The following is an 18,737-nucleotide window of genomic DNA, read 5'->3' on the forward strand; positions in this document are numbered from 1 at the left end:
CAGCCTTCCCCACTGTCACAAACACATTTTATGAAAAATCTTTTTCTTAGGACTTTTTCTCCTGAGAAGCTGAGAGGCCGCAAGAACAAAACGTAAACATTGATTATCTGCTGCTGTGGAATGCAACAGGTGCATCTGGGATTGGTCTCATGTGGTTGTTTCTAATTAATGGCCAATCACAGTCAGCTGGCTCAGACTCTTAGTCAGTCACAAGACTTTATTATAATTCCATTATTTTCCTTTGCTTGCAAGCTTTCTGATGAAATTCTTTCTTCTATTCTTTTAGTATAGTTGTAGTATATAATTTTCTTTAATATAATATATGTATCATAAACCAGCCTTCTGAAACAGAGTCAACATTCTCATCTCTTCCCTCGTCCTGAGACCCCTGTGAACACCCCACCCCACATCCACAGGTGGGTCACCTGGTCCCAGGAGATCAGGTTGGTCAGGCAGGTCCTGCCCCTCCCAAACCCACACTGGCTGTTTCTGATCCCTGGCCATCCTGTAGGTGCCCTGGGATGGCACTCAAGGTGAGCTGCTCCATAACCTTGCTGGGCATCCAGGTCAGGCTGACAGGCCTGGAGTTCCCCAATCCTCCTTCCAGCCCTGCTTGGGGATGGGCTCACATTGGCACCTCCAGTGCTCTGGGACCTCCCTGCTGAGCCAGGACTGTTGGTTTTGTTTTTTTCAAAACTTTTGAAGATAATCCATACATAAGTCTTTCCCATAACATTGGCAGAGATTAACTACTTTTCTCATTAAAAAACCCCAAACATTTCACAATAGATATTTATCTTAGAAACACTGCTTACCTTTACTTTTTCTTCCAATCTTCCTAAGCGCAGGCTGCCTTCTATAATTTTCTTGAGAACACCCTGATTCTCATTTTCCAAACATCTGGCCTGCAACCATGCAGTAAACAAAGCCACATGTAACCATTCTGTCTGTTTGTCAGGGCAGACAAAATGCACACACTGAGGGAAGCAGCAATTCCATTTTGAACTCCAATTGTCTGAAGAACCAACATGGATAAAGAGTCCTGGAAATTATTCTCAGAACAGCTCATTAATAATTTGTCAGCTGACTGTGAATACTATGTAGCAGTGTATTAGCAGTACATTATTCTGAAATGAAACATACTGTAAACCCAACCAATTCTGTGATTTTTTTCCTACAAATCTAAGTATGCATTAGTAGGGATGCCATTTTTAAGCATGAGACTCATCCTTTAGGTCACATCTAGCAGTCTGCTCTCAAACAAGCCCTTGAAATGGGCAGGGGTTCAGGCAAGGATATTTTTAATATGGTATGATTAATATTGAAAAGCAGATATCCCAGAGATTGAGATCTAAGAATTCAGTTCCCCTAGTTTCTAGGAGACATTTATTGTGCTCAGTTTCACAATCCTGAAGTACAGTTTGTAGTGGACAAGGATTTGAGCTGTGTCACCATAGTTCTCTCCTAGAATTAGGAATTAACTGCTCCATCTTTCCATCCAATGCTGATTACAACCTTTGTCTACTACCTGAACAACAAGTAAAAGAAGCTTTATTTTTACAAAGTTCTGTGAAATTATTTCAGATTCGATCTGAAGACAAAAGCATGTATATGAAAAATTGAAATTGTGCCCAGTATCCTGTAAAAGAAACAAAATGGGTTTACAAAAAGCCCAGAAACCTCCATGCCAGGCACTTCCACTAAAGAGAAGTTGTTCCAAAACTCTCAATCAGCCTGTCAAAATGGCTGCAAACCAACAAGGAGCAATAATATGCATCCACAGCAGACAGTCCATACAGACAAGGGTAACAGTCCACCCTTAAGACTCAAAACAAATATTAAAATTTTATGATAGTGTGCTATTTTTAAATACATGTAGCTGTTTTTAAATACATGTGCTATTTTGAAATACATGTAACATCAACTTCTAAAACTAGGTTAAAAAAATCTTTTAAACTTGCCAAGTGCCATTTCAGACCCTAATGCTCATGTGAATTAAGGCTTAATTATATTACCTCCAGAAATAAGGGTAGTTGCTTTTAATTGCTCCTCTAGAAAAAAAATCTTTCACTGTTCCTATGCTATTTGCTACAATCTACTTAAATAGAAATAAATCCTTAAACTGGAATTACAGCTTTATTCTTTGATAATTCAGATTAATAATAACTTGTGCCAGTAGTATGATAACTGTGTGAAATATGAGTTAAGTCACATTAATTATTTAAAGGTAATTACCAAAAATACAAGATGGTCACGTTCCTTAGCTATCTTCTCCACCAGCCCAATAAGGTTTGCTAGATAGTGATGGGCTGCAACTTCTTTTTCCATTGCTTCCTCCAGCTGCACTTGCAAAAGACCAATTTTCTTCTTTAATCGTCTGTAAAAGAAAAGGGAAAATCTTTGGATTGGGACTTAGTAATGGCCTTAAAAAACTTGTATCACACATGCAAATCAACATGTACAAGTCTCAAACAATCATACATACTGTTAAAAATGCACTGGCTCAGAATATTTACAGTGCCAATAGCATCATGTTCTGCTTTTTCTTTACAATATGTCATCTGAATAACAACAGTAACAATGGTTCAAAAGAACAGTTTGTGCAATGGCTACAAGCTCATATTTCTTAAGATATAGAATAATAATACTGTATTTTTAAAATGTTGTGAAATCCTCTCTAAGCAACCAGGTGCGTAAGAAGATCTGCAAATAGTAAAAGTCTTATTCTTTTGTAACTGCAAATTGGATATGTCTACTCATCTTATTTTCAGGTAAGTTCACCTAATGATTAATTGCTACAGCTAACTACTAACTACTAAATTAAAGATATATTCCTAATTTGCAAATAGACACAGAAAAGTGAGCATGAAAACATACAAAAATTAGCAAAACTTGACAACCAGGCCTCTAGACAGGACAAACATGTTCAGATAACATGGTTTTTTTTGCAGTAGGTAGAAAATACACATTATGGGAAGTCAGACGATTTTTACAGGTATTTCTGTTGTTTTTAGAAATAAAATTATTTCTGTACAAGAAAATAAGACCATTATAAGACCTGTTTGTCTTTTGAGTCAACTGCATCTCAGTTTCCAGGATCTTCCTGTCAGCCATGAAGTTATTTTTCTCTAAGAGCAGTTTCTTGTTTTCACTTTGCAGTGATGTTATTTTTCCCATTACAGCTTCCACCTCAGAGAGCTTTTTCTCCTGCTCCTGCTGTAAACAGCTGCAAAAACCAACAGTGTAGAACAGGTATCATGTACAGATCTACATCATGGGTATCTACAAGAAGATACCCATGTTGAAGTTATGAAATAAGATACACTGAGAATGCTCAATGTTTCCTGGTGACATCAGAGAGGTATTACAATCTCATATCAAATTATTCAAGTAATCCCTTCTGACTGCACTTAATTTAAATAATAAAAATATGCTGCCCAGATGTAATTCCTTTGTGTTTCTTTTTTTTTCAAATAAATTACTATCAACACCAAAATACAAGGTCTGAGGACTTCTCAGGATGGCACTGTACCATGAAACAGTAACCAGCACTGTCCAAAGGCTTGAGAACATCAAATTTATGCAATGTCTTCACAGAAACATTACTCTGCAGAGCATTATGCTGCACAGCAGCACTTTAGAGTTGCGATGTTTCATGTAATTTCCATATTGTAACAATTAAAAAAACTTACAACTTTTGGCTCAAAATTTCAGGATTCTTTAGACATGTTCCAAAGATGGGAACACAAGGATGAGAACATTTTATATATAGTACTGATAGAAGCAAACAGATTTGACAAAAATGGTATTTTTAATGCCTCCTATTCCACTATTCAAAATGGTACAATTAGCAGTAGGTACTCTATGGTAAAAACACATCTGCCAATATTTCTAGAACTGGGATTTTGTAATTTTAAATGTCTCTAAAAACTAAGACAGTGTTTTTTAAAGACTTCTTTCCCTTTTTTTTGTGCTTTGGTGGTTACCTTGCTGGATTACCAGCATAAGTTTCCTTCCTACAAAGTGCTGTGTGTCATGTGCACGCCTTGCACCAATGTTTCTCCATATGTGCACCATAAGTAAATTCACACCTTTTTAAATCATTCACCACAGCCAAGTGCTCCTTTTCTGGTATTCTGCTGTCCACTTTGGCTTTCAGCTCTTCACATGTAGAACACAAAGCTTCCAGCTGCTTCTGGTACTCTGCTATTTCTTCCTCTTGACTCTTGTTCTTATCTTCTAAGATTACTATTTGTTTGGTCAACTTTGAAGCTTTTGGAAGGAGGGGAAAAAAGTCAAATGTGTATAGCAGAACTAATTCAAGCACTGAGTGAAACTTCAACAAAACCATTACTACATTCATTCCTAGTTGTTTACAACATTATGTAACAGAGCATTTGTCAGTTTGTGTTTTAACAGTTTGGACTTGACTTTTTGCTGTCTCAAGCAACTTGGTTTGGAATAGTGCAGAAACTTCAAGAGTACTTCTTTTCAAGGCTATAAGCTCACTGAAATGTCATTTTACTCTGAAAAATTCTGATTCAGTTTGAAGTGCTCTTCAATTATGCAAATGACTAGGTTGCTGTTTAACAGTTGTCACTTTTTCAGAAAAAGTCAAAATTGAGTATTTTTATAGTGTCAATAGGTGATAATGACATTTTTTTAAGTATCAGTGGACATCCACAGCTTGATCTCTACTAATGTTACCTACATTCAAGGACACTTTTTAGACATATATAAGTTGCAAAAAAACCCCAGCCAACCAAAACACTGCCAAGCTTGCCAAAACAAAAAAATGACAATAGAAAACAAATAAAAACCTACAAAAATCAAAACCTGCAGTACCACCTTTAGTGTAATTCAGATGAATAGCAACTCAAGCACTTTTACCTTCTTGAACATGCTGTCTGTGACTATCTTTTGCTTTAGCCTGTTGAATTTTGAGTTGCTCCATCAACACTGCGTTTTCTTCCAAGACAAGCTTGGCCTGAGTTTGCAGCAGCTGCCTGCAATGATAAATGTAAATAAAATATAACTCAGATGTTATGTCCAAAGAACAAACACAACTGATTGTCAACAGTGTAAACTTAAAAAAATCATATTTGAACCTCTTTAAAAAACAGATTAAAAATCCTTAAAAATCCAAAAAACAAAACTTGTTCCAACCTTCTTGTGAGCAGAAGCAAACCCACAGTACACTCAGAGCAGGATGAAAACTCTGCAGTGGCAGCAAATCCTCTGGACAGCAGGTCTGGCATCAAAACCACCCCTGTGCACTCCCATCCCAATCCCAAGAGAGAGAGGAGCTGAATCCCAGCCAAAATCTCCAGGGATCTCTGCACTTCCCAAGGGAAAGCCCCACAGCTAAGAGACTGCAGTCAGCTGTACTCTTCCTCCTCCTCCTCCTCCCAGCCACATCTTTTAAGTATCAGTCATTCCCATCTCTTAGGCAACAAATGGGAGAAAAAAAATTAATAAAAAAAGAAAAATCCTAACATCCAACAACTACTTAACTTCATTATGCACTGTCTCACTTAACTGCATTTGCATTGTCTCACTTCTCAAAAACATCAAATTCTTCTAATGCCACATTCCAGTGCTATTTTGTATTAGTGGAAAACTGATGCCATTGGCACACTGTAAAGGTATGTAACCTGCAATACCTAGGACAGAATTACATGGGCTCCCCCTACAAAACTCCACATTCATATTTAATCTTTACTCTAAAATTATTCCAGGCATTGCAGATCAGCATTGTTCCAACATGACAGTTGTGATGCTATTATTTCTTCAGAAAAACAGTGTTTAAAGAAAAAAAAAACCCTAAGCTCTGTAATTTTAAAAGTTTGCATGCAATAAGCATGCAAAAATAATTTCTGAGTTTGAAATTAATTTCTAGGAATATAACTTGCCATTCTGTAGGACTAATGAAGTTATTTAATTGCCCATGCAAATCTTCATTCTCCTTCACCAACTCTTCAACTCGTGCTTTAAAATTCTTCATATCCTCCTGGAAGACAAAGGATTTCATATAAAGTTCTTTATAATTATTTTGCTTTAATTTTTACATCAAGAAAAAATTTTATGAGTACACATGCTTAGGTGCCTTCTAGTTCTTGTCATAATAGAATATTATCTCACTACTCACTCATCTCTAATGAGTGAGTGCATTCAGGTGTGCATATTTGATTTCTAAATTGGTTCATTAATCTAGTAATAGTTGATTAAAAATAATACTGATATGGTGCCACATTTTTGCAAGTTGCAGACCCTCAGAAGAATTCTGAAAATTACTGGATGACACTCTCCATTTTCAGTAGGAGTGACATGGATTTGGATATGGTAAGACAACACAGTGAATTTACAATAATACAAAAAACCCTTGCTGCTTTCTGCTTATTTTATGGCTGAATTTTTTGAAGGAAATACATTTCTTTTTAAAACTCAGAAAAGTTGTACTCTGAAACAAATAGCTATTTTTTCAAAGATTCAGTGACAAAAAATGCTTCTAAAAAGCAACACAAGTACCCAATCTTTTAATACCTAGAAGTAAGTATTCTTCTACCATAAAACCCACAAGCAGCTGCAAGAGCACTGAGTTCCCATCATGAATGACAAAAATTCATTCCACCAGTGACTAGTTTATGTTTGCTCTATTTTCAGAGCATATCTTACATATGTCAGTGTAGTGCATGCTCCTAAAAGTGAATAGGCTGACAAAAATAAGCAAGCCAAGTAGGATAAAACAGCACAATACTATGCATGGAAAAGAAAAACAAAGTAGCTTTAAATTTTAAGCAGACAACAGCATTGGTAAATCCTTCTAAAAATTCAGTAATTTTTTTCTGCTTTAGTGGATATTTTTTCTAAACTTGCCTCATGTTCAAGAATAAAATCTTCCTTTTCTCTTATTCTATCTTCATATGCCAACAGAAGAGGTGACAAATACTTCATATCCAACTTAAAAGAAAATTAAAAAATAAATACATGTAGATTAATTACAAGCACACAGACCATTATATACAGAATGATGCTGCAGAAACACCTCACAGTACTGTGTTAGCAGCAAGCTTTGGAAAGGAAAAGACCTCATGCTTTACTTGCATCTTTCTTCTAAAAAGCAGCTTGAACTTATCACTATATGTAACACAGCAGAACATGGATGCAAATGAATTCAAAACAAGATTAAAACACTATAGTGAATATAATGCTAAAAAAAAATTACCCCAGATTCATTACTAAGTGGGAAGGGAATTTTTACACTCTCAAATCTGCATCATTAAGACTAAATATGTGATTATTGGCTATTTTGGCTAAAAAGAGCAGGAGAACTTTCCCACTCTGTATAGTTCTCTGTATAGTAACAGTGAGGAAAGAAAATATCAGATCTGTTTAGTATTTCAAGGAGAAATTGCTTTTACATATTACAAATGCATTCCCTTTCACAGACTATTTCCTTCTCCTTGTCAGAAATTCACAGGCTACTATTGGATTCATGACATTCCTACAATCAGAAAAATTCTGTTTTCTTTTAGTATGATCACAAAAAAAGTAACAGCAAAAGAATACCAGTTAAGACTAACAATTAGGATTACCAATTAAAATTAACAATTAAGCAATAGACCTTGAAAGACCTTGAAGCAAACTAAATGCTACACAATTCCAAGTGAAGATGGCATTTATGATTCTCAGCATGACAATACTTTTCAATAGTTCAAAGTTGGTGACAATGTGCAGTTTGTAATTTACTGTACATTCAGCTGGAACATGCACACATTCATTACAAAGTTCTGCCATACATATTTTTCTGCCACAAAAGAAATGTTTATAATATTCTCTTAGTATGTGATAGTTCAGCAGAGTAATATCTGAATACTTTGATTCCAGTAAAGAAATTCTACTTCTTTGCTTAGAGAGAATGAACAATCAAATGAAAATATTAGTTGACTTACCAGCCATGGTGGTTGTGGTCCTTCCATGGGTAAGCTTTTCAGCTTTGCATTCTAGAATGGATAATTAAAAATATATTGACATTACTTCCTGCTTTTTGAAGCACCAGCAACTGTCCACTGCAGTCTCAATTATCATCCCAAACAAGCTTATTACATATGTTGCATAAGTAACACACACCCAATAAAACTGAAAATCCACTATGTTACTGATACTAAATAATATGAATTCTTAATGATAAAGGCTTATTTTAAATTTCAGAGAAAGCCTGTGCAATTTGTAGACTTTATGGCAAATCTGAAGAAAACAGTAATAAAAACCTCAAAAGATTCAACAGACAATGGAACATTTCAGTAGTAATTATAATGAAGATAATGAAGAATGATAATGATAATGAAAAATAATTGATTAATAATGATAATTGATAATGAAGATTCTCACCTCTTCTTGGGACAATGACCTGAATTTAGTCTGATAACGACTTAATTCCACATTTAAACGATGGACCACTGTTTTCAAAGCATCATTTTCATCTACCAGCTCTTGTGCTTGTTGTCTGAGAGAAACTAATTCTGTTGCCTCTCCTATTAAAACAAAAATCCAACAAGAAAGTTCCATTAAAATTCAAGGAATGTTCACAATAACTTGTTAATTATAATGAAAAACAAAAAAAATAAGCTAGAATAATAACCAATAACTTCTCTCAAAGAGAAAGAAAAATTGAAAAATCCCATGAAAACTACTAGCAAAAAACCCATTTTATTTCAAACAACAAGTGATTTTTTTTTTTTTTTTAATTATCATGTACTTATTCCTTAACAAAATTTTTACAAATGTAGAAAATACTGTTTGGAAACCACTTCTGCAAGCATACTTGCCTAATTCAATGACTTGAAACCTGCTGCTAGGGGAAAAGGTTGTAAGAAATTAGAAAAATTGAAACAAGATAAATACAGAAGAGCTTGTATGTTTCTCCCACCTTCTCTATGTGAGTTCTCTGCAGCTTCTTTAAGTCTTTTGTTTTCTTCTTCTAGCATCTTCAGCTTTAATTCCTGTTCTTTTATGAGCTGTTTTGTTCCCTCAAATTGCTGGACCACAGCTTGGTATGCCTTTTTCAGAGTCCAATTTTCTTGTTTTAGTTCTCTGAACTTTTCTTTGCTTATATTTTCCCATACTTGCCTTGCCCGAGCAGACACATCTGTAATGCCACAGAACAAGGTATTTAAATACCAGCCAGACTGGAACAGGAATTTCAGCAATAACAATCCATTCTTTCTAATAATAACATTATATTGAGTGATACTTTAAGATCTAGATCAGTATCCAGACTGGAATAGGAGTTTCAGCCAATTACACACCATTTTCCCCTAATATTAACATTGTATATGAGTGATACTTTGTAAGATCTAAATCAGTATCCAGACTGGAACTGGAGTTTCAGCAAATTAAAATCTATTTTTTCCAATATCAACATTATAGATGAGTAACATTTTATAAGATTTAAATCAGCTCATGGCTCAAGATAAGACTAGGGAAAACAAAAAACCATGGATTTGGAAAGAGAGCTGTGGAGTGGCTGCAATTTCCCATCTTTTCCCTCAGACACTAAAAATATTCATCCTTTTAATGAGTTTTGTGCCCTGCATGGACTAGTCAGTATTCTTGATCCCTGCAAATTTTAACCACCTATACAATGCAAATTTACATGCCTTCCCACTGAACAGCTTCAGTGTCATTGAAGAGAAGTAACTGACCAATTCCTACAAAAGTAAACTTTTAGATTATCTGCAAAACTTTGGATATGTTGTTGCATCAGTAAAATTGATTTTCATATACACATGCATATTAATAAAGTGAAAATGTCTGACAAAGTCATTGAAAAATCCAAAGTACCTGGGGATGGTGGAGGTTTGTCATGTACCAGATTTTCAGCTACTGATTTTTCCTCCTAGCAAAGAAATAAAAACTGAGATAATCTGATTTAATAGCATCACTGCTGAAGAAGTTAAATAAAATTTTTGAAGGAGTTTATATCAACTAAATTGAATGTTGCATTCACTGCTGATAATACTCAACTTATCATCTACTCATCTAGACATCATTTTATCAATTATCACTGCCATCAGTCACTTGTGGACACCTGAAACTCACTATTATCTTTAGTAGTCAGAAATGTACAGTTCTCAAAGCAATTATTTTACAGCTGATATAAAAGTCACAAACACAAAGCTTCTTGCTGAAACAGGAAGGGTATTCCTCCCACTTGTTAGTTTGTAGAGAGTAAGACTTTAGAGCAGTCAATTAACTGGTTATCAGCAAATAAATTAAAATGTCAAGTGTTTTTCAGAGTTGAAGAACTTTGTTCTTGCTTTGCTGGAGAAAGGATTGAAAATATTTGTATATTTTCAGAAGGGAAAGAATTACAGTGTCATTTATGCTAATGTATTTACTTGAGGTGAAGGTGATGTAGAGATTTCTCCATGTTTTTATGAAACAGCAGTAAGTTTTGTAAGGATATGCTGTCATGTAATTTAACACATTGATGATACTGAGTGACACCAATGATTAAATGAGACAAAACTCATGAACAATTCCAAAGAAATAGTTATGTGATTAAGAACTTGTAGAAAAAAGTTCTGATAACAATGGAAGAACTGACCATTTTCATAAACAATCTTCTGGCAAGTTGATCTGAGAAACTAAATTTTTGGGTATTCCTTTTCAAGCTTATGAAAGCAGTCAGATCAGCTTAAATAGAAAACTATACAAAAATGCAATAAAGTCAGGCTCAGAGTTTGAAAATTAACAATATGAGCTATGCCTTGCTAGAGCATGCTCTCATTCTAAGTTTCTTTCACATGAGGAATATCAGACAATATACTATAAAAAAAATAAAAGCAACAACTTTTCTATGGCTTATTTACCTATATAGTAGCATTTTTTCAAAATGAATGATTAGCCGTTCTCATATTCCAAAAGAAAAAGAATAAGTGGCAATAAATTAGTTTTCTTTTAAGTGACTGCAAACCTAGCAGCTTTTTATGACAGCCTATTTTCCAAAATGCATCATAAATCAACTTTTATAAAAGTCTTACCTTTAAATTCGAGCCCAGATTTTGGTCTTCTGTTAAAGAAAAACAGATCTTTCAGTCAATTAGAACAAAAATTATTTTAAGTCCATAAGCTCTAAGGGTTCATAAGGATATGTATGCACACATATAATAAATGCACATAAATGTAAGAAAGTCCTTCCCAAAGCACAGATTAGATCATTAATCTTCCATTAACTCTTTCATGGTGTAGCAGGACATTGATGCGAGACCTCACTTTACCTCACAGTGGATAGGTGCAAGTAAGCTGGATTGTTGGCTTCTGTGATAAATTTAGAATTTAACTGAAGAACAAATGAAATATTGTCACTGATTTTACTGGACTCGAATCCTACTGCATCTCTGAACAAAACAATGTAATTCTGACAGCTTTCAAGGCCTGCAGCAGTTATTATGTACAAGAGGGATTAGAAAGAGTTTATATATCCCACATTTTCAGTTTAATGACTTCTCTTCCCAAATGGTTTTATCAAAGCAACCATTCTTTCTGAATAGTGTTCTCTATGAAATAGAGAAATAAATACAGTCCACTGAAATAATACTGGGATCCAACATGAGTAAAATTTAGAAAGAATTTTTTGCAAATTGACTCAGTTTTGCTTCCTCTTTCCTATCCACTAGCTAGAGAGTGCTACCATCTGTGGGAGATAAGAAAAATGTTATAAAATAAGGGCCTGAGAGGCCTCTGTTCATTTCTGTCACCTCAGCTCATGGGAAAGCACTCTGGGAAAGCCTCAGCTAAGGGGGCAGCAAAAACCAAGTTACAGAACCTAAAAACCAAGTTGTGTAAACAGAAAACAAGCCATACATGCAGTGTGTGCTCAGTTTGTGTTTGGGGTTCTGACTGCTCAGGGCACATGGGGACAGTGTGAGACCAAAAAGGGGATGGGGTAAAGGCAGGCACCACTGCATGTTTATTCTGTTTCATGGCAATGGAAACAGGTAAGAGTTTACCCTCTGAAAACAGCATAAAAAGGTTTTTTGCAATAAATAATCTTCCCTTGCAGCTGCTACCAGGAGTCTGTGTTTTTCATTCATCATTGCTACAATCATCCTCTGTAAAACTGCATTTTTCAGCTCCAAAATTAATTCTTCTTTCCCTACTCTTGATTTGAAAATAACAGACAAGATAATTATGCAAGACAACTGCTACACCCATATATTGGTGTTGCTTTATTGTTACAATTTTTTTCCACAATATTCTATTGTTATAAGAAAATTGCCTAAGGACAGATCCAGTAACAATCCAAAGGTCCCTAATCTAATGAAATTACTTAGTGAAAAAAAAATATTTGTGAATCTTAACAATTCAGTGCTTAGGTTGATATTCTGAGACTAATTATCATGTTTATTTCTCTATTCTGAAGAAACATCCTGACACCAATAATGATACGACTTTTGTAGAAGGTATAAGCAACACTACTATCATGCCATTTGATTATTAAAAAACTCAAGAAATTTTTACTACTGTTTTTCAGACAAGTAAAATAACTGATTAAAAAGGTTTTCCTCTATCTCTCTATCTCTAGCTTTTGGCTTGTTTTTTTTTTCTTTTGAACACTGCTAGTTTCTACAGCTTTTACTTTTTTCCATTTTATTTTTGAACACATTAGCACTCCAAAAAGTTCCAGATTACAAACCTGACTGTTTCAACAAAAGCATAGTAGAGAATGACTGCACTTTACAAGACAAGAGTTCACAAAACCTTTCTCCCCATTTCTTCATTTAACAGTGGCTGACAGTTCAGTGAGTATAGACCAATCTTTCCTCTTTATGCAGGTTTTTAATTTTCTATAACTATTAGAAACTGCTAAGTACTTAGTAGCATTTTTAACTGCCATTATAGAAAAGGAATATAATATTACAATATAGTATCACATTTATTTTATTAATTTTTTCCCAATGTTATTAAAAGCATAGCATTTTGACTTAAAGTAAGTTTACTTACCTTCTATTTGTACACTTGACTTATCCACTAGCACCTGACATTCAGCTTCATGGGAAGAAACCTCTTTCTTGTCAGCATTAGGAATAGGAGATGGTGGAAACTCTTCCTATGTAAAAATAAGACAAACCTCTCTAAATCATGAGGTCACTGTTAAAACAGCCCATGAACCTTGATACCTGTATGACACATTTAGTATAATTTTAACTCCCAGTCACATTCAGAATTGTTCACTAATATTTTAAAATAGTAAATTATAAAATTTGTTTCTTCTCTTGTTTTCTTGGGGTTTTTTTTGTGGGTTTTTTTTTGTGTTGCTGTTGTTTAGGGCCCTATGTAAATAAAATCTAAACCTTACAAGGATCAACAGGAGGTTAGCAAGTATGAAGTGATAAGTTCAAGTACTCTCCGTCACCTTCTTTGGTTACAAGAGTCCATGAAATTATTCTGTTTCCTTGCCTGCTGTGGCATAAGTAATCTCAATTATCAACCAATTATCTACTGTATCACTCTGTGAAGGATGAATGAACCACGAATGAACCACAATTAACATTATCTTTGCTGGTTTGCCCACTGATCACACAGCAGTATTCCACATATTCTACTCACTCTCCCCGCCCCCCTTTTTTTTTTTCCCTTCTCCTTCTGTGGTATTTTCTGTGTTTCTTGTCATAGGGAGGAAATGATGAATTTTTAGAAGGCTAATTTATTATTTTATGATACTATATTAGAGAATACTGTACTAAAGTTATACTAAAGAATAGAGAAAGGATACAGACAGAAGGCTTAACAAGATACCAATGAAAAACTCCTGACTCTCACCAGAGCTCTGACACAGCTGACTGTGATTGGTCATTAAGTCAAAACAATTCACATTAAAACAATCAAACAATGACCAGTTTGATGATGATGATGACAATAATAGTAATAATAATAGTAATAATAATAGTAATATCTAAACTACATTCTAAAGCAGCAAAACACAGGAGAAGCAATCAGATAATTATTGTTTTCATTTTTCTCTGAGGCTTCTCAGCTTCCCAGGAGAAGAAATCCTGGGCAAGGGGACTTTTCAGAAAATGTGACAGTGACACCCTTCCCTCCTCTTACCAGCTACTGTCTCTGCACCTTGGGGTGTTTTATGGATTCTTCCACGTTTTGGGATTTGTGGTGTATATTCTAAAGCTGATGGTCATACTTTACTGGTGCTGGGTTTTTTTGAAGAGGCATTTTTTAAGAGATCTTTATTTGCCTTTTTCCTACTCAGATACTTCTTCCTGTTTCTTAAATTTTTGTCTCATTTTTGATTTAATTTTAAATGTGCCTTTGGAGTATTAAATTCATTACTGTTTAAGACAATCCAAAATTATATCATACATAAATTCCCTGGTCTTCAGGAAAAGGTTATTTATTTTGTTTGATTCTGAATCTTCCCATTTCTATATAGGCCTGTGCTCATTAGCACAATACTGAACCCTTAACTAAGCTTTCACCATCTAATAGTAAAATTACTACTGCTTTTAACAAATCATCTACTGTGTAAGTACCATGCTCAATATAAATTATTGGACATTTTACAAGACTATGCATCATTATTATATATAATTATGCATGATAATTATATGCAATACCAGTGTGCTCCTAATAACCAGAGAAACTCTGTGACAATCAACAAATCTAGAAAATTCATGTAAGAGTAAATGAATCACAAAAATTAGCATGTGAAATAAATATTGAATACATGTGAAGAGTAAGAAGAGAATAAAAAGCATCTGAGATATGAGCATGCATTAATATATTAAAACATGGTAAAGGAACTAATGCATTTAAAAAATTTACCTTTTTAGTTTTGCAGGGAACAGAATAAATAGCATTGGTGCTAAAGCTTCCTTCCCTTTTCTCATTACTCTGGCAGCTGGACTCTGCCTCTTTATCAGCATCTGAAAGATATGTGTCCATGTCCTCATCTTCACCATCATTGCCTGATATTTCCAGGGACTGTAGAGGAGATCTGTCACAACCATCGAGGTTCCAGTTAGATCTGCAAAAAGCAATTTAATAATTTAATGCCTGTTTCAGCACTGCCTACTCTTCAAAACAACCCAACACTAGTAAAGTAGAACCATCAGTCTTACAATGTACACGAGTCCAAAGAGACACAGAGACATCTAGGCTTGCCTTCATTCCTTGCTGGCTGAACAAGGAACGAAGGCAGAAACAGGACAGCAAGCAAGAGGCAGCAGAAACTCCTCAGCTGTAGCTGAACTTTTTAGCTCCTGGAAGGAGGGGCAGAACAGCTCCAGTGCAGGGAAAACCCCAGAGCAGCAGCCCTGGCTCCCAAACACGGCAGAGAAACTCCCAGGGACTGCTCACTGGCACTGGCTGGGGCCTGGCGTGGGGCTGGGCAGAGCTCCTGCTGGGCACACACTGGCCCTGGGCTTCCCCAGAGCACAACAGCAAAAAGGGCCAAGCTGGCAAGCTCAGTGCCAAAGCAAAAATAACAATAATAATAATAAAAAAAACCAAACAAAAACCAAACAAACAAAAAAACCAAAACAATATGAAACAAACAAAAAGAAACCAACCAAAAAACAAACCCAAAGCAAAAAAAACCCAAAGCAAAAACAAACCCCAAAGCAAAAACAAACCCCAAAGCAAAAAAACCCCAAAGCAAAACAAACCCCAAAGCAAAACAAACCCCAAAAAACAAAACCCCAAAGCAAAGAAACCCCAAAGCAAAGAAACCCCAAAAAACAAAAACCCAAAAAACAAAAACCCAAAAAACAAAAACCCAAAAAACAAAAACCCAAAAAACAAAAACCCAAAAAAACAAAAACCCAAAAAACCCCAACCAACCAAAAACCAAAACAAATCCAAAAAAACCCAGAAAAAAAACCAGAAAAACCCCAAAAAAACCCCAAAAACCCAAAAAAACCAGCAAGAAAATAAAACCACAAAAAGAATTAGGCAAACCCCACAGAAACAGCAGGATCCTGGTCAGTGTGTCCAGTGGAACAAGCCCATGCCCCTCACCCTGCCCCAAACTCCCTCCAGACACCCCAGCTCAGCTCCATTCTTCTCAACAGCCCCAGAGCCAGGCAGGGTGGGGGCTGAAGCAGGGTCAGCAGCCCCTGAGCACAAACTAACCCAAACAGATCAAAAACCCCAAATGGTATGGGATAATAAACCATCTCCAAGACAGTGTCTATGTGTATACTCTAAAACAGATAATTAACAATGGTACTACCTTTTCCTCTCTATCTTAAAATTGCAGATTAGAGACAGCTCTTAATTCTACCAAAAAGACAGTTTGAAATAATCATTTTAGTACAAAGGAAATATCTTGCATGTAAATCAAGTGATTCCTCAGTTCATCACCGAGGAGTTCGTTCTGTAAAATTGATCATCATTTGACAGAAACAGTATGTGACTTTAGTTATGACTGTTGTACAATCAAAATCTGCCTCTTTGAGAATTGTATGTGTGACACCACTTTACAAGAAACAGAATAAGGATTGTTATGTTGGAGATTTTTTCAGAAATGGCTTAGAAGGCAGCTGTGAGGAGTAAAATTCTCACAGCCTGTTTCTGTAAACAGCAGAAGTTCTCAGGTTGTTTTTAATTACAAGTAAAAGTGACAAACATGAAGGCCTTGAGAACCTTGCATACCAGGGTTCTCAGGCAGCTTTCTCATAACAAGTAGATATTCTATCTTTGGCTGTTTTGGGAAAGCAAAATTAAGTTTTGAGAACCCAAATCTTGGTATTGGAAACATAAGGAGGGGTTGGTGTGTCATCTCTGACCTATTGTGAGCTCGGGTTTGCAATATGCATAAACTTAATTAACACAGTTATAAAAAGTGATTGATTGAGTGAATAAACGGAGTCAGATGCTGAACAAGGAAGTTGGGTCTCTCCCTCCATCTTCAATATTGTTAGAGACTTCAGACTGAATTTATGGTATGGTAAGAAAAAAGTAAGTAGCTGTAACAACAGCTGTAACAAATTTTACCAGTTTGCTGTCACTCTGGTAAAATTGACCACTGAGAGATTCCAAGGTATCATTTATCACCACAATTTCAGGTATCAAACCAGAAAGCATACACTACCCTATTCCAAGCTCTGTGACTGTTGCATACGGCTCCAAACATTCTTGCTCCAAGAAGGTGGAATCACCTTCAGAGAGGGATCTCTGCCGAGGCTGAGGAATAGCAACAGTGCGCCCTGTTAGTGTTGTTGCAAGGATTGCTGCTGCTAGAGCAGACCTGCAAGGAAACACAACAAAGCAATGAAGCAATACCGGTGCTTTCCCTGCCCTCCACATTTTATAACTTTTCCTTTGCAAAATGTCTTCATTATTTAATCAAAGCAAAACGTTCACAGTTAACAAGCATAAATATCAGTGACTGCTGTGGGATTGGTTACAAACTATAACCTCCTGTCACAGACATCTTTTATAAAAAATGCTTTCCTTAGGATTTTTCCTCCTGAGAAGCTGAGAGACCTCAGGAACAAAATGTAAACAATGGTTATCTGCTGCTGTGGAATGCAACAGGTGCATCTGTGATTATCCCATGTTAGATGTTTCTAATTAATGGCCAATCACAGTCAGCTGGCTCAGACAGAGAGCCAAACCACAAACCTTTGTTATCATTCTTTGCTATTCTATTCTTAGCCAGCCTTCTGATGAAACCTTTTCTTCTATTCTTTTAGTATAGTTTTAATGTAATATATATCATGAAATAATAAATCAGCCTTCTGAAACATGGAGTCAGATCCTCATCCAAGAACCCCTGTGAGCACCATCACAACCTCCCAAAGCAAAGCACAAAACAATGCAGCTATCCAAGAGCAAGGTACAATATCTATTGGTTTTCCCAAATCACATGCATGAAAATCATGGAATATACCAAGTTTCCCAAAATTTACATCAATAATTTACAGTATTTAGCACTCACTTCAGCCATAACAACACTACCTTGTGCTGTGTTGAAAAGGTCTTCCATGTCCTGCTATTTTGTCTCCATTATTCCCTACTCTAAACCTTTTACTGATGACTCTGAAGTTGTTAATAAGTGTTGGCACACTGCAAACCAGGACAAGCAAACAGAAGTGCCTATTTGTGTGATGCTGTGGAGTACAGAGAAGGGTATGATGAAAAGGAAAAATAAGCAGTAACTAAGATTAAAGCAGTGAAAAGCTGAGAACTGTAAAATGAATGACAAGAACTTGAGGCCAAAAAGGAAGAAGAAATTAATTATAATTAAGTAGGAATGTTAGAGACACTAAAAAGGCCACAGAAAACAACCGGAATGCAGAAAAAACAGAATAAAAACTAAGAAACTACAACTTAAAAGAAAAATAATTTGCATGTTTCCAATCCAGCGTGGTGTTACATACCAGTTTTTGAAGTCCCTGGTATGGAAGCAAGGCTTAATTTATGTTTTTCTAATGAGCTAACATTTCCTGACTCACAGCACTCGTGCTGCTGCAGTTCTACACTCTACTGTAGCAGCCAAATTTAAAATTCCATTAACTTTAAATAGTCCATTTGTCTTTAATTGACTCAGACAAGTCACATATTCACAACAGTTACTGTCCTGAATATTTACCATGCTTAGGAGTGGGGAAAAAAAGTTCAGAGTGAGAAATTTCCCTCCTTAAAAACACATTATTTTGATGAAAAGTTCTGTAAATATTGTAAAGACACATAATTCTTCTAATCAGATTTTT

General features: G+C 35.5%; 1 protein-coding gene across 5 annotated transcripts in view; it reads right to left on the reverse strand.

Annotated features, from left to right (window-relative positions):
* CEP89 (centrosomal protein 89) overlaps positions 1-18,737 on the reverse strand; it is a 33,181-nt gene that overhangs the window by 12,410 nt on the left and 2,034 nt on the right. Inside the window, exons 3-17 of one of the 5 annotated variants that reach the window (XM_064722856.1) lie at positions 17,114-17,269; positions 14,845-15,046; positions 13,009-13,114; positions 11,046-11,071; positions 9,844-9,898; positions 8,930-9,148; positions 8,392-8,534; positions 7,953-8,003; positions 6,877-6,960; positions 5,909-6,010; positions 4,891-5,002; positions 4,092-4,272; positions 3,059-3,226; positions 2,236-2,377; positions 816-905 (exon numbers count right to left, since the gene is read on the reverse strand). In XM_064722856.1, coding sequence (XP_064578926.1) covers positions 816-905; positions 2,236-2,377; positions 3,059-3,226; positions 4,092-4,272; positions 4,891-5,002; positions 5,909-6,010; positions 6,877-6,960; positions 7,953-8,003; positions 8,392-8,534; positions 8,930-9,148; positions 9,844-9,898; positions 11,046-11,071; positions 13,009-13,114; positions 14,845-15,046; positions 17,114-17,269 — 1,837 coding nt within the window. Of the gene's footprint in view, positions 1-815; positions 906-2,235; positions 2,378-3,058; positions 3,227-4,091; positions 4,273-4,890; positions 5,007-5,908; positions 6,011-6,876; positions 6,961-7,952; positions 8,004-8,391; positions 8,535-8,929; positions 9,149-9,843; positions 9,899-11,045; positions 11,075-13,008; positions 13,115-14,844; positions 15,047-17,113; positions 17,270-18,737 lie in introns of all 5 variants that reach the window. The other 4 variants (XM_064722860.1, XM_064722859.1, XM_064722855.1 and 1 more) reach the window with 4 other exon arrangements.

This window comes from Zonotrichia leucophrys, chromosome 11, assembly GCF_028769735.1.
Source record: "Zonotrichia leucophrys gambelii isolate GWCS_2022_RI chromosome 11, RI_Zleu_2.0, whole genome shotgun sequence".
NCBI classification, from domain to species: Eukaryota; Metazoa; Chordata; class Aves; order Passeriformes; family Passerellidae; genus Zonotrichia; species Zonotrichia leucophrys.